The sequence below is a fragment of the Arachis hypogaea genome, chromosome 7 (assembly GCF_003086295.3).
Source record: "Arachis hypogaea cultivar Tifrunner chromosome 7, arahy.Tifrunner.gnm2.J5K5, whole genome shotgun sequence".
NCBI classification, from domain to species: domain Eukaryota; kingdom Viridiplantae; phylum Streptophyta; class Magnoliopsida; order Fabales; family Fabaceae; genus Arachis; species Arachis hypogaea.
The window spans coordinates 15,519,101-15,538,258 of record NC_092042.1 but is presented as its reverse complement, the minus strand read 5'-3'; the positions used below and the strand labels follow the sequence as shown (position 1 = coordinate 15,538,258).

Sequence of the window (19,158 nt, the reverse complement as noted above, 5' to 3'; positions counted from 1 at the left end):
GGATTCATTTAGAAGTACATAAGAAACAACAAAGTATCACAACTACTACAAATAGCAAAATCATTAGCAGTTTCAAAACTCTAACTTCAGCTTCCAAAGTGCCCAACTTCCATGCCACCTTCACCCTCCATTCATCATTCTCACCTTCAACCTTCATATCAGCTCCTGCATCTTTCTTTGTACCGCACACACCCACTGCTTTAAATTCATCATCATCAACCCACTTAAAATAATTGCAGTGACTGCCCTTCTGCAATTTCAGATGGGAGTAAACAAAAAAATCAGAGAGCACCCAATAGCATATAAGAACATGAAAAAGTTTTAACTTTCTTTACCATCACTCACCCTGTACCTTGGACATGCATGGAACAATCTATTCGGATTCTCCGCTGTCCCAGATTTCTTAATCACAGTCTTCAGCCCACAGAAACATGATCCATCATGAGCATTCACCTTCCTCCTTTGCATCGAAACACTGGATCCATGACTGTCGTGCGATGCATGTGACAAACCGCCACCACAACCACCATCTCCTCTTTCCATCCACGCAACCAGCCAGGGATTATGCCTCCAACTTACCTCTACTGCCACTAAAAGTAATCACCTCGATGTATTTATCGTTCGAATTGGGATTAGGGTTTATAAAATCGAAGGACTAATTTGATTGCTTAAACAAAACTTATCTTGTCAGCAACAATATCCTACAGCCTGGCGTTGGCCAACTTGGCAGTTAACGGGCCACGTAAGCGGCCGTTTACCATCTCATCAACCGAGAAGACAGAAGGACGAACGTGATCAACACGGGTATCTTTCGAGGATGTTTTTGATTAATTTTGACTTTCGGGGACGAAAATGGAGATCGGACACACTTTCGAGGACGAAATTAACTATTATATATATATATATATATATATATATATATATATATATATATATATATATATATATATAAACAGACGATTTTGTATTAGATTGTTTAGCTTCATGTTTTGTTATTTTGTCTTGAGAATATGTATTATAAAAATAAAAATAAACATGGAGAGAAGAATAATGTTTAAGATTATATTATGTAGCATGTCGCGTCTTTGGACACACTCCAATACTATCGTGTTGGCACTCGGACTTACTCAATCTCTTGAGCTAAAACCAAGTCAGCCTAACCTTCAATACTTAGCAAGAAAGCTAAGAATACAAAAGAACACAAGAGAAAGAAAGTTTTGGTGGAAAGAACACTTTATTACTCAAATGTTTGTTACAAATGATTCACACATGACTCACACACTAACTCTCACTCTCTATTTATAGCCATCCACCTCCTCAATGGATAGTTAGGATTAAATCTAATTAACGGTCTAAATTAATCATCTAGAACCTTCATTACAAATATCTATCATACCACAACTTTCTAAACACTTTTAGATTATTCCATACTACTATTCATACTTCTATATATATCCACACTCTTCTAGAATATTCCATGATCTTCCAGAGTCTTCTAGAACCTTTTAGGGTATTTTGGGACCTTCTAGAACATTCTAGAATATTCTGAAACCATCTAGAACATTCTCAAACACTCCAAAAAACTATACAAATGCCGTTAAATCTAACTTTCTAAAATTTACTGTGACATTCTCCCCCACCTAATGCGCAGACGTCCTCGTCGCGTTTTGTTCATGATAGTGCTCTAGGTGTTCTTGGAATTGCCACAGATCTTCACGAGCTTCCCAGCTAGCTTCGGTTATCGGGAGTTCTTTCCACTTGATCAAGTATTGGGTACTTGGTGATACTCCTCTTCATCGCACAACGCAATTAGCTAAGATCTCTTCGATTTCTTTATCAAAGGATCTAATCAACACAAGTGGAGCACGAATCAATTCACCTCTACTTGGTTCATCTTGGTCTTCATGATATGGTTTAAGCATACTCACATGGAAGACCGGATGGATCTTCAAAGAGGAAGGGAGTTGTACCTTATAAGCAACCTCCCCAACACGTCCAATGATCTCAAATGGCCCTTTGTATTTGTGAATTAAGCCCTTATGAACCTTGTGAAAGGCTTTGAATTGTTGTGGAAGAAGTTTAATCATTACCTTATCTCCCACTTGATAGCTTGTATGTCTCCTCTTCTTATCTGTCCATTTTTCATCCTCTTTGCAGTTTTGTCGAGGTAAGAACGAGTGACATCTGCTTGTTCTTCCCATGACTTGATCATATGATAAGCTTCAGGGCTCTTTTCTGAGTAAGAGGAAGAAAGAGAGTGCGGTGTAAGCGGTTGTTATCTAGTCACAATCTCAAATGGACTCTTTCTTATAGACTCACTCCTTTGCAGATTGTATGAGAATTGAGTAATGTCTAAGAGTTTTGTCCAATCCTTTTGATTAGCGCTTATGAAATATCTCAAGCCACACTCGAGTAAGGCATTCACTCTCTCAGTTTGCCCATCGATTTGAGGATGGAATCTTGTTGAAAAATGAAGCTCGGATTCAAGGAGTTTGAACAGCTCTGTCCATAGTCGTCCTCTGAAGTGTGGATCTCGATCACTAATGATGCTCTTAGGCAATCTCCAGTACTTCAGCACATTAGATTATTCCATACTACTATTCATACTTCTATATACATCCACACTCTCCTAGAATATTCCATGATCTTCCGAAGTCTTCTAGAACCTTCTAGGATATTCTGGACCTTCTAGAACGTTTCGAAACCATTTAGAACATTCTCAAACACTCCAAAAAACTATACAAACATCGTTAAATATAACTTTCTAAAATTTACCGTGATAAACAGCAACAATAATAATAAATTAATAATAGTATAAAATACAAATTATAAATTAAATTATAACAAAAATAATAATTATAAAGTCAACCAGTTATAGTTTAAATAGTATATTTTTATCTAGAGATCTCGAATTTCAGTTTCACTTCTAATTTTGAAAAAAAAAAATATATAATTATAAATTAAACTATTATTATAAATTATAAATGAAAACAATTGTAATAATAAACCGAATTAAATATACACTAAAATTAATTACAAAAAATAACTACTAGTATAAGAAAAAAAACTTAGGTACTAATAGAATTTATTATTTTTTGCTAGTACTTTTAGCCATCAGTCTAATGTTTTTAGTCTAACAATACAACAACATATTTTTAATTTATATTTTTAAGGGGTAAATACCAAATCGGTACCCGAAAGATTTTGACGCCGATAAAATGGTACCTAATCTTTGTTATTGACAAAATAATCCCCAAAAGATTTTAAAATTTGACAAAAATGACCAATCTTCAATTGAGTTATCTCGAATTAAGGTTTAAGGGTGACGTGTCAGTTAACAATTTTCATATTTACAAAATTTACCACTTTTAATTTTTATAATTTTAAAAACACCCCTAATTTAACTTTTAAAACCCTAATTCCTTTCCTTCTGAAACCCTCGTCTCTTCCTCTTCCTCAGCATCCTCTTCCAAATTTCTTCTTTTCCCCAATAAACTCCTCTTCATTTTCGTTCATCACCGCCTCTATCTTCCTCCTCCTTCTTCCTCCGACCAACCTCCGACTCTGGCTTACTACAACAGTGCCACCCTCCTCCTTCCTCCTTCTTGTTTCTCTTCTAAATAAAGATGCTTATCTGAGACTCAATCTCTTCTTCTCAAGACTCAACCCCTTTTTCATTTCTCTTTTTTTTCTTGACCTAGTGGTTGTGAATCTACTATGGCTATTGAGCTCATGATAGGTGGTTATAGAAACGACAGCAGCAACAGCTTCGCCACTTCCAAGGCTGAAGAGAACGCCGTCCAAGTTAAGAAGTGACATTTCTCTCAGACTCAGCCCTAACACTTTAACACTTCTTCTTCTTCTTTTTATTTGTCAATCAAGACAGTTTCACATCTTTCAATAAGAGATTTTTAGCAAAAATAGTAGCAGCAAATTTAACAAAATCCCATAAATTCTTCACTCAGAATTTTCGCATTTTCATTACCATTATCATCCAAGAAAACTGACGCCTTGATAGCTCTCTTGATCCGCCTCAAAAGAAATCATATTTTCATTGTCAACTTGTCCCACTTCCAATTTTCATAAACATCTTGCCTAAAATATTTGATGTATCTTTTTTAGCTGTCTTATTTGAGGTCTCTCTCTCCAGTAAAAAAAATAGAGAAGAAAAAAAGATATTAGAATTTTTTGAAAATGATGATGACTGAGAAGAAGAGATGAGAGTTTAAAAAAAAGGGGATCGGGGTTTTTTTTTAAATTAAAATGGGGATATTTTTAAAATTATAAAAATTAAAAGTGGTAAATTTTGTAATTATGAAAATTGTTTACTGACACGTCACCTTTAAACCTTAACTCTAGGTAACTTATTAAAGGTTGGTCACTTTTGTCAAATTTTAAAATCTTTCGGAAATTATTTTTTCAATAACAAAGATGATGGTTTCAGTGGCTAAGAGAAGGGGGGAAGGTTGAATCTTAGCCCCTTTTTTCACTTTAGAACACTTGCTGGTCTTTGAAACAACTTCTAGAGATTTATTTGATTTTTGTCTCGTCCCTAGCCACGAGACTTTTCTTTTTGTCTCGTCACTTGGCACGAGATATTTTGCAGTTTTATCTTCTGTGCAGCAGAAACAGTAAATGGAGCAGAAGAGAAAGAGAATTACACCCAGATATATCCTGGTTCAGCTGCTAAGTGCAGTGCAGCCTACATCCAGTCTCCATCACAACAATTCTTCCTAGGAACTACCTTTCCTATCTGGGACAAGTCCAGAATTCTAAACCCAATCCTAAACTTGACTTGGTCACTGCCAAGCTTTCAACTGTAAAGTGCTAACCCAACTTATAAGAAAATTTTTACAGAATCATGAAACACAACACAGATGTACAAAGGAACTCTAAGAACATCTATGACTTTTTCTTTTAATTTTGCACTCTCTGCCTTTTTTCGCTCTATGGATTTTTCATACAAACCTCACTGTTTGTCTTTTTCTATGAGACTCAAGACATGACAAAATTAAACTGAAAAATACAAAACAGAATACATTGAAGGAGAAGAACTTCTGTTAGCTCAGGTAGCTCTGAGAACTCTGTGCATTGCACTCTCACCCTTTCTCCTTGCTTCAAACCCTGACTGTTCACCCTTACTTATAGGGAGAAGCCTTCAAGGTTGAAACCAATTGAACCAAGCTAATCTTCTTCTTCTTCAAAAATAGAACCGGTTTGGCCAGAGAGAGAGAAAAGAGATAACCCATACAAAACCTAACATGCAATTACCTTTAGTCCTTCCTTGGTTACCAATCTTCATCAATCCGAGCCCTTCATCTTTTCTTGCTCTCCAAGATGAACTTCTGGCCCTTGATGCTTCATGATGATGATAGCTTAATCTGCTCCTATTTCTGCCTCTTCCATCACGTAGCCACTGTAGCTACCTCCTGTGGTGATTGAGCAAGATCAGAGACAAGCCATCCCTCCAAAGATCTTCTTCTTGTTGGTTGAAATCTTCTTCAACCATTTTTGGTATGGAGAAGCCAAAATCTTATCACCAAATCTTACCACAAGTGAATGAGAATCTTAGCCACAACATACTTTTTGTTTGCTTTTTCTTGCCATCATTTCGATGGTCTTGTAGTGTGCATCTTCCTCTCTTCGGTGGCTAGGCTTAGCTTCCATGGTTTGTTGTGTAATGACCGAAAGAGAAGAAAGAAAGAATGAGAGAGAAGAAACAATTGGAAGAAAAGCAATTAAATAAATTAAACAAATTAATTGAAAAAGAGTTGCTTTTACTTCCCTGAGTAGCGTGTAGCCTTAATGCCATCAATCATATTAATGACAATCTCTCTCATGTTTCCAATGCTAGCAAATTAAATTTTGAAATTCATCCCAAAAGAAGAAATGGGATCCGTTGGAGGCAAGAAGCAATTTTGCTTCCTTTCACAATAAGTTTCGAACCAAGCATTGGATCACTTAGCAAAGATTATAATTGGACTTGTAACAATAATAAGTAAAACTAGCCCATCTAACAAAGCATTTTAACCAACATTTATATGACAAAAATTGCATAAGGCTGAATTTTGATTTTATTGGGCTTAGGATCTCTTTTTTTAATTTCGGCCCAATAGCAAATCTGCACACACAAAATTATTAATTAAACAAGTATGAATTAAGATCAAATTAATAATTTTGTAATTAATTGTTTTTAATAATGTTTGTTCATTATCAAATTAAATTTTGTAATTATGAAAATTGTTTACTGACACGTCACTTTTAAACCTTAACTCTAGGTAATTTAATTAAAGGTTGGTCACTTTTGTCAAATTTTAAAATCTTTTGAAAATTATTTTTTCAATAACAAAGATAAGGTACTATTTTGTCAGCGTTAATTAAAATCTTTCAAGTACCGATTTAATATTTATCTCTAATTTTAAATATTGTTAACTGATTATAAATTCACTTATCATCTAACATCCTTCGTAGTATAAGATTCAGAGTAAAATACAAAATATATATAAATACATAACAACTGAATTTGTAATTGATTTTAGCTTACAAATATTATTTTTAATATTTGTAGCTAATTTTAATATTTGTAGTATTAAGTAATTAACATTTTCCAAGAAAATAGTCAAATAATTAAGTAGGCCTCGTAAATAAATAAAGCATTTCCCCGTTTAAATTCCCAAGTAGTGTTTTAATTACTACTTTTAAGTTGATCCTTTGATTTCTCTTCCCGCCTTGATTGCATGAAGCTGAGGTCTCTCTTTCTCTCTCTCATTTTACATATATATATATATATATATATATATATATATATATATTCTAAGAACGTTTAATTTTCAACTAAGCACTTGAAGTTTTTCTTTTACCTTCATCAACGGCAGCCAGATTCATTTTAGTAAGTATTCTTCATTCTGATTTCCATAAAGTGTATATTTATATGTGTGAATGCATGTAGTAGCTAGCTAACTATTTAACATTAACATATACAAGTGATGAATAGTTTCACCATATCTATCAGAGAATATTAATGGTTTTGCTTTCTTGCTATTATTTGAAATTCATTCAGATTTGATCTTCATCAATTAGCAAAGGATGTCAAAGACTAGTAGGGAGGATCATGATGATGAATCCAGTTTGTTGGATATTGTATTCTCTTGGAACCTCAAAGATGTTCTAAATGACAATCTTTACAAGCATAAGGTTATTTTAGTCTTTTCTGTCTTCTTTTTTTATAAATAATTTGTTTTTGTTTTCATGTTGGTGAAGCTAAGAAATGAGTTTAAGAAACTGTTTTTAACAGGTTGGTAAGATTCCAGAAACATTCAATTCTGTGAAAGAATACATGAACTCATTCATTCCTTCATTGATTGAAGAGACACGCAGTGACATGTGTTCAGGATTGAAAGGAGTGTCTAGAGCTCGATTCTGCGAAATCAAGACTGTCGAAATGGACAAAGAGTTCTTCAAACGTCCTAAGAATTTGTTCTATCTCTTAACATTGGTGAACACTAGTGATAATGATGATGTAGATAAAAGATGATGCGGAAGAAGGTGGTGAAATTGGAAAATCATATGAGCCTATGTTAGGAGATGTTATTGCTTTTACTCCTGTTAGACCAAAATGCATAGATGATTTAAACAGCCCCAAAAACTTCTACCATATTGGTTATGTTGTTAAGCCAAAACGTGCATATGACAATGTAATTCCAATTTTGTCCTCCAAGCTCATGGAGACTAAGAATGAATATGACAGAAGTGGTGGTGTTAAGAAGCTTTATGCTGTGTATCTTATGAACATTCTAACAAATGTTAGGATATGGAAGGCATTGAATTCACAGCTAGAGGATGCAGATATGAGCATTATTGAAAAGGTGCTAAGACCTGACATGAAGGTAAGGGAAAAAAGAAAAAACTATATTCTGTATATTGAGGTTGTGTATTTTGGTTATGTTTATAGTTTATTGTACATCATTTTTTAACTTTGGTTTGATGGTAAATTACTTTGTAAATATAAATACATTACATAAATCTAGTGCATGATTTGGACTGTTTTAAATGATCATAATCTGAATGCTTCTAAGTTTGTCATTTCCTTAATTTCTCAAAACAGAGGTCATGACATGTTACATGTTTTCCTTATTGTTCTTAGATTGGAAGAAAATGTCAACTATGCGCCTCAGAACTAAATGTTATTGGCACTTCAAGCATAAGGAATATGATTCAGTCTCAGAATCTCAATGAATCACAAGAAGATGCAGTTTCAAGCTGTGTGAGAATGACAAAATGTCACCATAACATTACCATTAACCTGATATGGGGACCTCCTGGGACTGGGAAAACCAAGACGGTGGCATGTATCTTGTTTTCCCTTTTGAAGCTTAGAGTCAGGACATTGACGTGTGCTCCAACTAACACAGCAGTGATGGCGGTTGCGTCGCGGCTGCATAGCCTTGTTAAGGATTCACTTGAGCATGAATCATATGGTTTTGGGGACATAGTCCTATTTGGCAATAGTTCTAGAATGAAGGTTGACACTTATCTTGGCCTTAAAGATATCTTTCTCGAAAATCGTGTGAATAATCTTGTTAAGTGTTTTGCTCCACTAAGTGGATGGAAACATAGCATTGAATCAATGATTCAACTGATTAAGGAACCTAAGAAGCTATATAAATTGTATCAGAAAGCGGAGGGCCTAATGCCATTCAAAGATTTTGTGAAGCAAGAAAACAGCACTGTTGAATTCCAGTATAGCCTATACACAATAAGGAACTGGCTCTTTGGTGATTCTAAAACATTGAAGGAATTTGTGAACATGAAATACAGTGACATTGCAGAAAAGTATCATTCTCTCATTGAAAGCATAATGACATTTGATCAATTTGTGAAGAAGAAATACAGGGAATTGAAAGGAAAACTCGAGTTCTGTATGCAGACTTTGTACACACACATGCCAACATCTTTTATTCAGATCAGTGATGTGAGGAGAATGACTAGAGCCTTTGGTTTGCTTAGATCCCTTGAAAGTTCCTTGAATCATGTTCCGTACAGGAAAACTCTGAATTATAGTGATGATGATGATGAAGAAGAAAATGAAGAAAAAGAAATTCTTGACTACTTGGGGTGGCCAAGCCTGGAAAGAGAATTATGTGTTGGAATACTAACTTCACTTTCTCAATCAGTTTTCATTCCAGGGACTAATGACAAGCATGGAATTGAGAAATTTTGCTTGTCGATGCTAGGTTAACTCATAAATTTGGTTTTCTCTCGTTACCTCAATTTAAAAGTATTGAATTTGGATTCTCTAAAGTTTGAATTTCACTTTAGAGAGATACACCATTTATTTTATAGGTGAGACCAAAAATAAATATGAGAGAGAAACAATTTAAGGGTAGAAGATCACATTTTACCCTCTAAAGTACAAATTTAAAATTTAGAGGATCCAAATTCAAAAGTATTCGTTATTACATGTAGTGAAATGCGTTGGTCACTCCTAACACAAAGATGAAAAAGTAGCAAAGGTTGACGCCAAGTCAATTGCAAGTTATTTAGGCTGGTCTCTTTCTCATGCACTGTTGTTTAGTTTCTTTCACTGGTGGAAATATGAATGATTGAATGTGTATCAAAAAGAGAGAGAAAGCAAAGAAACTTAGAGGGTAAGCAGATGACTAAAAATAAAAATAGTGAAAGGCATTTTTTTTTTCTCTTTCTGCAACATAGGACACTTTTAAACTTTAAATTCAAAAGTAAAATATGAGATAAAAATAACAATTCACCTCTATAATTTTAAAAAATATAAAAAATTAACTTTCAAATAACCAATATTTATTAATATTAGAATTTATGTTTGTAATTTAAAATTTAGAATTACATGTTTATAATTTAAAATATAAAATTTAAGATGAACGAAATAATTCTAAAAAAAATTTGTTGATTTTCATCGAGAAAAGTAGTTAACTAGCATTACTTTTTATTTTAATAACATTGAAAATAGAATCTAAAAAAACTAATAAAATTGACTAAATATTGATTGAAAAATATTAGTTTTAATTTTTTTTCTAAATAAATACTCATATAAGGAGAAGAGATGCCTTAGGAAAGAAGGTTCTACTAAGTTGTGAGCTTTTTTTCTAAATAATTTGTTGATTGCATCATTGCATGAAGCTGAGGTCTCTCTCTCTCTCTCTCTCTCTCTATATATATATATATATATATATATATATATATATATATATATATATATATATATATATATTCTAAGAACGTTTAATTTTCAACTAAGCACTTGAAGTTTTACTTTTACATTCATTAACGGCAACAAGTCTACAACAGCCACATTCATTTTAGTAAGTATTCTTCATTCTGGCTTCCATAAAGTGTATATTTAACATTAACATATACAAGTGATGAATAGTTTCACCATATCTATCAGAGAATATTAATGGTTTCCTGCTATTATTTGAAATTCATTCAGATTTGATCTTCATCAATTAGCAAAGGATGTCAAAGACTAGTAGGGAGGATCATGATGATGAATCCAGTTTGTTGGATATTGTATTCTCTTGGAACCTCAAAGATGTTCTAAATGACAATCTTTACAAGCATAAGGTTATTTTAGTCTTTTCTGTCTTCTTTTTTTATAAATAATCTGTTTTTGTTTTCATGTTGGTGAAGCTAAGAAATGAGTTTAAGAAACTCTGTTTTTAACAGGTTGGTAAGATTCCAGAGACATTCAATTCTGTGAAAGAATACATGAACTCATTCATTCCTTCATTGATTGAAGAGACACGCAGTGACATGTGTTCAGGATTGAAAGGAGTGTCTAGAGCTCGATTCTGCGAAATCAAGACTGTCGAAATGGACACAGAGTTCTTCAAACCTTCTAAGAATTTGTTCTATCTCTTAACATTGGTGAACACTAGTGATAATGATGATGTAGATAAAGATGATGTGGAAGAAGGTGGTGAAATTGGAAAATCATATGAGCCTATGTTAGGAGATGTTATTGCTTTTACTCCTATTAGACCAAAATGCATAGATGATTTAAACAGCCCCAAAAACTTCTACCATATTGGTTATGTTGTTAGGCCAAAACGTGCATATGACAATGTAATTCCAATTTTGTCCTCCAAGCTCATGGAGACTAAGAATGAATATGACAGAAGTGGTGGTGTTAAGAAGCTTTATGCTGTGCATCTTATGAACATTCTAACAAATGTTAGGATATGGAAGGCATTGAATTCACAGCTAGAGGATGCAGACATGAGCATTATTGAAAAGGTGCTAAGACCTGACACAAAGGTAAGGGAAATATATATATATATATATATATATATATATATATATATATATATATATATATATATATATATATATATATATATTGAGGTTGTGTATTTAGGTTATGTTTATAGTTTATTGTATATCATTTTTTAACATTGGTTTGATGGTGAATTACTTTGTAAATACAGATTTATGCAAATGAGTATTTGATGTATCTAGAGATTCTATGATTCACTAGGTGTAACTTAATACATTACATAAATCTAGTGCATGATACGGAACTGTTTTAAATTTATCATAATCTGAATGCTTCTAAGGCTGTCATTCCCTTAATTGCTCAAAACACTGAGGTAATAACATGTTAGATTTTTTCTTTATTGTTCTTAGATTGGAAGAAAATGTCAAATATGCCCCTCAGAAATAAACGTTATTGGCACTTCAAGCATAGGAAATATGATTCAGTCTCAGAATCTCAATGAATCACAAGAAGATGCAGTCTCAAGCTGTGTGAGCATGACAAAATGTCACCATAACAGCACCATTAACCTTGTATGGGGACCTCCTGGGACTGGGAAAACCAAGACTGTGGCTTGTATCTTGTTTTCCCTTTTGAAGCTTAGAGTCAGGACATTGACATGTGCTCCAACTAACACAGCAGTGATGGCGGTTGCGTCGCGGCTGCATAGCCTTGTTAAGGATTCACTTGAGCATGAATCATATGGTTTTGGCGACATAGTGCTATTTGGCAATAGTTCTAGAATGAAGGTTGATAGTTATCTTGGCCTTAAAGATATCTTTCTCGAAAATCGTGTGAATAATCTTGTTAAGTGTTTTGCTCCACTAGGTGGTTGGAAACATAGCATTGAATCAATGATTCAACTGATTAAGGAACCTAAGAAGCTATATAAATTGTATCAGAAAGCGGAGGGCCTAATGCCATTTGAAGATTTTGTGAAGCAAGAAAACAGCACTGTTGAAATCCAGTATAGAATGAACTTGCTCTTTAGTGATTCTAAAACATTGAAGGAATTTGTGAACATGAAATACAGTGACATTGCAGAGAAGTATCATTCTCTCATTGAAAGTATAATGACATTTGATCAATTTGTGAAGAAGAAATTCAGGGAACTGAAAGGAAAACTTGAATTCTGTATGCAGACTTTGTACACACACATGCCAACATCTTTTATTCAGATCAGTGATGTGAGGAGGATGACTAGAGCTTTAGATTTGCTTAGATCCCTTGAAAGTTCCTTGAATCATGTTCTGTACAGGAGAACTCTGAATTATAGTGATGATGAAGAAGAAGAAGAAGAAAATGAGGAAAAAGAAATTATTGACTGCTTGGGGTGGCCAAGCCTGGAAAGAGAATTATGTGTTGGAATACTAACTACACTTTGTCAATCCGTTTTCATTCCGGTCACTAATGACAAGCATGGAATCGAGAAATTCTGCTTGTCAAATGCGTATCTGATTTTCTGTACAGCATCAAGTTCTGTAAAGTTGTTCACAGAAGGAATGACACAGCTTAAATTTCTGGTAGTTGATGAAGCTGCACAGCTTAAAGAATGCGAGTCAACCGTACCATTACAGCTTCCAGGCCTTAGGCATTGTGTCTTAATCGGCGACGAGAAACAACTTCCGGCCTTGGTAAAAAGCAAGGTACTGAGCATTGTTTCTAAATAGTTAGTACTTTTGTGATCTTAATTGTTGTTTATTGAATCTTGATCATTTTTATGTGTTATGTTTTTTAAATTGATCAACTTCTTATAGATTGCTGAGAAGACAGAATTCGGAAGAAGCTTGTTTGAAAGGTTGGTGATTTTAGGAAATGAGAAGCATATGCTGAATGTTCAGTATAGGATGAGTCCTTCAATTAGCTTATTTCCAAGTGAAGAGTTCTATGAAGGAAAGCTCTCTGATGCTCCAATTTTGAGTAATTTAAGCTATAAAAAAAAATTCCTTGAAGGAGAAATCTATGGTTCTTATGCATTCATAAATGTAGCTAAAGGCAGAGAACAAATTGGTCTTGGACATAGTACAAAAAACACTGTTGAAGCTGCAGTTATTTGTGAGATTGTTGGAAACCTCCACAAAGGTTGCCAAATTCTCTCACCTTTTCTTGTCTTGTCTCATTAACTATGTCAATGTAATTTTTATGTGTTCTTAATAGTGCAATACTTTTGTTTTTTTTGGCAGAGTTTGTGAGGACAAAGAAGAAAACTAGCATAGGAATCATATCTCCTTACAATGCTCAAGTTTATGAAATTCAAGAGAAGGTCAAGAATTACACTACAGTTTCTGATCCTGATTTCAGTTTAAGTGTTCGTTCCGTCGATGGCTTTCAAGGCGGCGAAGAAGACATTATCATAATATCAACAGTTAGAGCCAATGGTGCTGGAAAAGTTGGTTTTCTTTCCAACAGACAAAGAACAAATGTGGCATTGACAAGAGCTAGGTATGTTAAACTAAACTACCACCTTAATTTATAAATGAGAATTTGCCTAAGGTGATTAAAATTTGTTGTTTGATTTTTGTAGATATTGCCTTTGGATTGTTGGAAATGGTTCAACATTGTTTAATAGTGACTCTGTATGGAGAAAACTGGTTCTTGATGCTAAGAAAAGAGATTGTTTTCACAATGCTAGTGAAGACAAGAAATTGGGTCAAGTAATTGAGGATGCATTGTTTGAGATTGAACTTCTTGAAGAGTCTGCATCAACATTTAAGAAACTAAGCCTAGGAAGTAAGATAGAATTTGATGGTACATATTCAAGGTAAAATGTTTGTTGCTTAGCTTAATTTGTGTACATTTTTGTTTGATTTTTCACTTTGAGGATCTAATATTTTTGTATAAATTTTCAGGAAATCTTCAAGGAACAGGCCAAGGAAGTGTTAAGGAGTTTATTAGATGTTAAATTTAAATCTTTGCACAAAGAATATCAAAGGAGTTTAGCTTCTATGAGTTTGTATATTTAAAACTTCTGAACTTATTAATAGTGTGGTTTACATATAAACTATAAACCTGTGTTTTTTGGTGCCAGGAAACCTTTGTTTGTGTTAACCGATTATAAGAAACTTAGTATTAACTTTTAATGTTATTTTTAACATGTTTCATGTTTGTCTTCCTTTGGATAATTGGGTATGTAATTCACTTATTTTAATTTATTTACATAAAGGAGATACCTACTTGAGTAAAATCGGTGTCCATAATAGACCCTAATTACTGAAAATATTTAGTTATGTTCAAATAGAAACATATATATCAATGTTAAACATAAGAAAAAGAAAACACTATTTAGCGTTATTAACACAAATAACTACAAATCACTTTGTAATAAAAAAACAAAAAACATTTTCAGCCCTAGATATTTACCGAAAGTCGAAACCTTGGTATCTTTTTAAAAAATTTCTATTTGTAATAGCAAAATATAATTAAACATGAGAGACGTTATAAGTTTTGCGCTGTGGAGAGTAGTGAACAAGCCACATTAATTTAGTCAAAGGTTGACTCTTGATAATCTCTGCCTTGGAGGACAATCTGCGGAGACAACGTAACCGTGAAAGCCAAGAACACAGAATTTTACTTCTACTATCTTCCATTATTGTCTGACTCATTAAACTAATAATAAAATTATTTTTATGTCATTTTACTATGTTCTTCTTGGAATACAAAATATTAGTTAAATTTAACTTAGAGCGTGTTTAAATAATACAACTTAATTAAATAAAAAGAGTTTAAAATATAAAAATTTAAATTAAAAATAATCTATAAATAAATTATTTTGTGTTTGATTTTATAATACTAAAAATATTTATTTTAAAAGAAAAATAATAAAAAATTTATAAATAAGAGAAATATTTTTTTAATTTCTCCATAAATATTTAAATATTTTTTTAAAAAATTATAAGTTGGTTTTAAAAGATATACCAAACATTAATGCTATAACTTTTTATAAGTTAAAAGTAAAAAAAAATTAGAGTAATGACCCAAATCATAATCCAAAAATTTTAAAAGTTGATATTTTAGTTTTCAAGAAAAACTAATACACAAAAACATTTTCAAAATTTTATTCCGGCAAAAAAATTAGTGCTTAGTTTATTTTTCTACAGAATAATTCCCCATATCAGTTTTCAAAAATTTTATAAATAGACATTTTAATCTCTAAAAAAAATTAATACACAGAATTTTCAAAATTTTTTTCGATTAAAAACTGATTTGGGTAATGTTACGGCCTGGCCCAAAGGGAACATGGGTCGACCCGACCCACTAACCACCCGACCCGAACGGTCGGGTGTGAGGCGTTCATTTGCCGACCCGAACACGCGTTCGGGACAGCTGGCCGCCACAGCTGTATAAGGAAGTTTCGAGGAAGGTGGGTTCTGCCCTTATGGGACCCACTTCTGACATAGTATATATGTGGAGGGTCCTACCCCTCCCTCAAGGTATGTCATACACCACTTTACCCCTTTTTCGTCTGCACACTCGACTGACTTGGGCGTCGGAGTGTCCTTGCAGGTGACACCCCCTCCGTATCGAGAGCTCGGAAGGTCGGCCTCCCCGCTTCGCCCTCGCGACCCGATTCCAGGCTACGCCCCACCTGTTCATCCGAGGACCACTCCGAACCGTTCGGTACCCGAGATACCAAACATTGGTGCCGTCTGTGGGGACAACGCCTAAATGGAGATCGTGCAAGGTCCAGGGGACCATGGCCGCGCGGTGGGCCTCGAGGGGGCAGCTTCCGTTGCCTCTCCCCGTGATTGGTTGAGGTCCCGTCCCCCCCCCCCCCCCCCCGCGACGAACCGAGCCGCAGTCGAGAGCCCGAGAAAGACACCCCTTCGAGGGAACTGGTGCGCTGATAATGCAGGAACTGCGCCACAGGGTGCAGAACCTAGAGCGCCAATTAGCAGATCAGGAGCATCAACAGCAAACTTCTGACCCCGACTACTACCATTCTCCCGAGAGTCGGGGAAGAACCTCCCACCGGAGTAGTCGTTCCCGACGTACTCCCGTCTCGAGATCAGAATCGGGAAGTAGCCGGGAGGACCGGGAACACCCTAGGAGGCGAAATGACACAATCATCTACGCCCAAGGTAAGTGGGCGTGCACCATGAGGCGAGACCGCCAAAGCGGAGAAGAGAGATCTAGGGGAACACTGCGACCCGTGATCATGGGCGCCACCCCATTCCATCGTTCCATCCTCGAAGTCCGGTTTCCAAAGCACTTTGACAAACCAACGGACATGATGTACGACGGAACCCAAGACCCACAGGAGCACCTCACGGCCTTTGAGGCCCGAATGAACCTGGAGGGAGTGGGAGACGAAGTAAGGTGCCGCACCTTCCCGATCACCCTAGCAGGCCCTGCGATACAGTGGTTCAATAGCCTCCCACAAGGCTCTGTGGCCGGCTTCTCGGATATCAGTCGTGCCTTCATAGCACAATTCACCATCAGAATCGCGAAGGAAAAACACCCGATCAATCTGCTCAGCGTCACTCAGAAAACCGGTGAGACGACCAGAAAGTACCTAGATCGTTTCAACGATGAATGCTTGGAGATCGAGGGGTTAACTGATTCGGTGGCCAGTCTTTGCCTGGCGAACGGGCTCCTTAACGAGGACTTCAGAAAGCACCTCACCACAAAGCCGGTCTGGACGATGCAAGAAATCCAAACTGTAGCCCGCGAATACATTAACGATGAGGAAGTCAGTCAAGTTGTGGCCGCCAACAAGTGGCAGCCCTCCTACACTCAACCCTAGCAGCACGGCAATGGAGAAAGACAGAAGGAGCACGCCAGAGACGGCGGTCCGAGCAAGGCACCCAGATCGTTTCCTCGTGTGGGAAAATTCACCAACTACACTCCCCTCACCCTCCCATCATAGAAGTTTACCAACAGATAGCTGAGAAGGGAATCTTGTCAAAGCCCCGTCCACTGAAGGACCGAACTGGGGGAAACAAAAGCCTCTACTGTGATTACCATAAGGGCTATGGACACGAAACACAAGACTGTTTTGACCTGAAGGACGCACTGGAACAAGCAATCAGGGACAGAAAACTAGCTTAATTCTCCCACCTCATCAGGGAACCGAGGAGACGAAGTCGCAACCACGATGGGGAAGACAAGACCCAAACGGTGAAGCGACGGCAAGAACCAAGGGACGAAGACCATGGTCTTACCGTAGTGAATGTAGTAACCGCGAGAAACACGGCTCCAAGGTCGAGATCGGCGCACAAAAAAGACGCCAAAGTCCTAGCGGTCTCCTCCTCATCTTCGCGAAGCTCCAAAAGGGCCCCGTCCATTTCTTTTGGCCAGGAAGACCATTGGTTCGACGAGGCCCTGGAAAGCCCCCCCATGGTCATCACGGCTAGGGTCGGAACCGGTCTCGTCAAACAGATCCTCATAGACATGGGGCAGACTCGAACATTATGTTTCGCAACGTCTTCGATGCATTAGGACTACGGGATGCCGACCTGACGACTCACCAGCACGGTGTCGTAGGGCTAGGCGATCACTTCATCAAGCCAGACGGGATAATCTCCCTGCCGGTCTCCGTGGGATGAGAACAGGGGCGGAGATCGGTAATGGCTGAGTTCATAGTTCTGCGAGACTCCACGGCCTACAACATCATCTTAGGGAGGAAGACCATTAACGATGTCGGGGCAGTGATCAGTACAAAGCTGCTAGTGATGAAGTTTGCCACGGACAACAGATCTGTGGGGTCCATAAGAGGAGAATTGGAAACGGCGGTCGCTTGCGACAATGCCAGCCTCTCCTTAAGAAAAAAATCCAAAGAAGCATCGGGGGTGTTCCTCGCCGACCTGGACGCTGGGGTCGATGAAAAGCCCAGACCCGAGCCAGAGGGGGACCTGGAGAAGTTTAGGGTCGGGGACACGGAAGAAAAGTTCACCTTCGTAAATAGAAACCTCCCGTATGAATTGAAAGAGCCTTTGGTAGAAATGATCAGGGCCAATGGCGATCTGTTTGCTTGGACTCCAGCCGACATGCTGGGGATAGACCCTCATCTCATGTCACACCGCCTAGCCGTCAAGCCAGAAGCCCGACTAGTGGCTCAGAGGAGAAGGAAGATGTCATGGGAAAGAGCAGAGGAGGTGGCCAAGCAAACGGCCAGCCTTCTGGAAGCAGGTTTTATCCGAGAACTTGACTACTCGACCTGATTGTCGAAAGTAGTTCTTGTAAAGAAACACAATGGGAGATGGAGGATGTGTGTAGATTACTCCGATCTTAACAAAGCATGCCTCAAAGACTACTACCCCCTTCCTAACATCGACGTGCTCGTTAATGCAGCGGCAGGGTACCGGTATCTGAGCTTTATGGATGCCTACTCCGGCTACAATTAGATACCGATGCACCGGCCTGACGAGGAAAAAATAGCATTCATAACGCCGAAAGGAATCTATTGCTACAAGGTGATGCCATTTTGCTTGAAAAATGCGGGGGCAACATACCAGAGATTGATGAACAATATATTCAGCGATCTCATAGGCAAAACGATGGAGGTCTATGTAGACGACATCCTCGCGAAGACCACCATACCTGATGATCTCCTGAGTGCCTTGGGGAACGTGTTCGCGTCCCTCCGACAACACGGCATGAGGCTCAACCCGCTCAAGTGCGCCTTCGCCATAGAGGCCGAAAAATTCCTAGGATTTATGATCACCCAAAGGGGGGTAGAAGCCAATCCCGAGAAGTTCCAGGCGATACTCCAAATGAAGAGCCCGAGCTGTGTGAAAGACGTCCAGAGACTGGCAGGAAGGCTCACTGCGCTGTCTCATTTCCTCGGAGCGTCTGCGGTGAAAGTCCCACCCTTTTTCAATCTGATGAGAAAAGGGATAGCGTTCGAATGGACCCCCGCATGCGAGGAG

The 19,158-nt window shown here is 37.0% G+C and overlaps 2 protein-coding genes across 2 annotated transcripts; both read left to right on the top strand.

Moving 5' to 3' along the window:
• Window positions 1-7,086: 7,086 nt before the first annotated feature.
• LOC112702613 (uncharacterized) lies at window positions 7,087-9,238 on the top strand. Its single transcript, XM_072198717.1, has 4 exons — window positions 7,087-7,194; window positions 7,295-7,435; window positions 7,524-7,886; window positions 8,144-9,238. Exons 1-4 carry the CDS (start codon window positions 7,087-7,089, stop codon window positions 9,236-9,238), a joined length of 1,707 nt encoding a protein of 568 aa, XP_072054818.1.
• Window positions 9,239-10,240: 1,002 nt separating this feature from the next.
• On the top strand, window positions 10,241-14,391 carry LOC112702612 (helicase SEN1). The gene is made up of 8 exons (XM_025753729.3): window positions 10,241-10,337; window positions 10,466-10,599; window positions 10,702-11,292; window positions 11,662-12,936; window positions 13,048-13,372; window positions 13,474-13,732; window positions 13,815-14,051; window positions 14,140-14,391. The coding sequence occupies exons 2-8, from the start codon at window positions 10,492-10,494 to the stop codon at window positions 14,171-14,173; spliced, it is 2,829 nt and encodes a 942-aa protein (XP_025609514.1). The 5' UTR covers window positions 10,241-10,337; window positions 10,466-10,491; the 3' UTR covers window positions 14,174-14,391.
• Window positions 14,392-19,158: the final 4,767 nt, after the last annotated feature.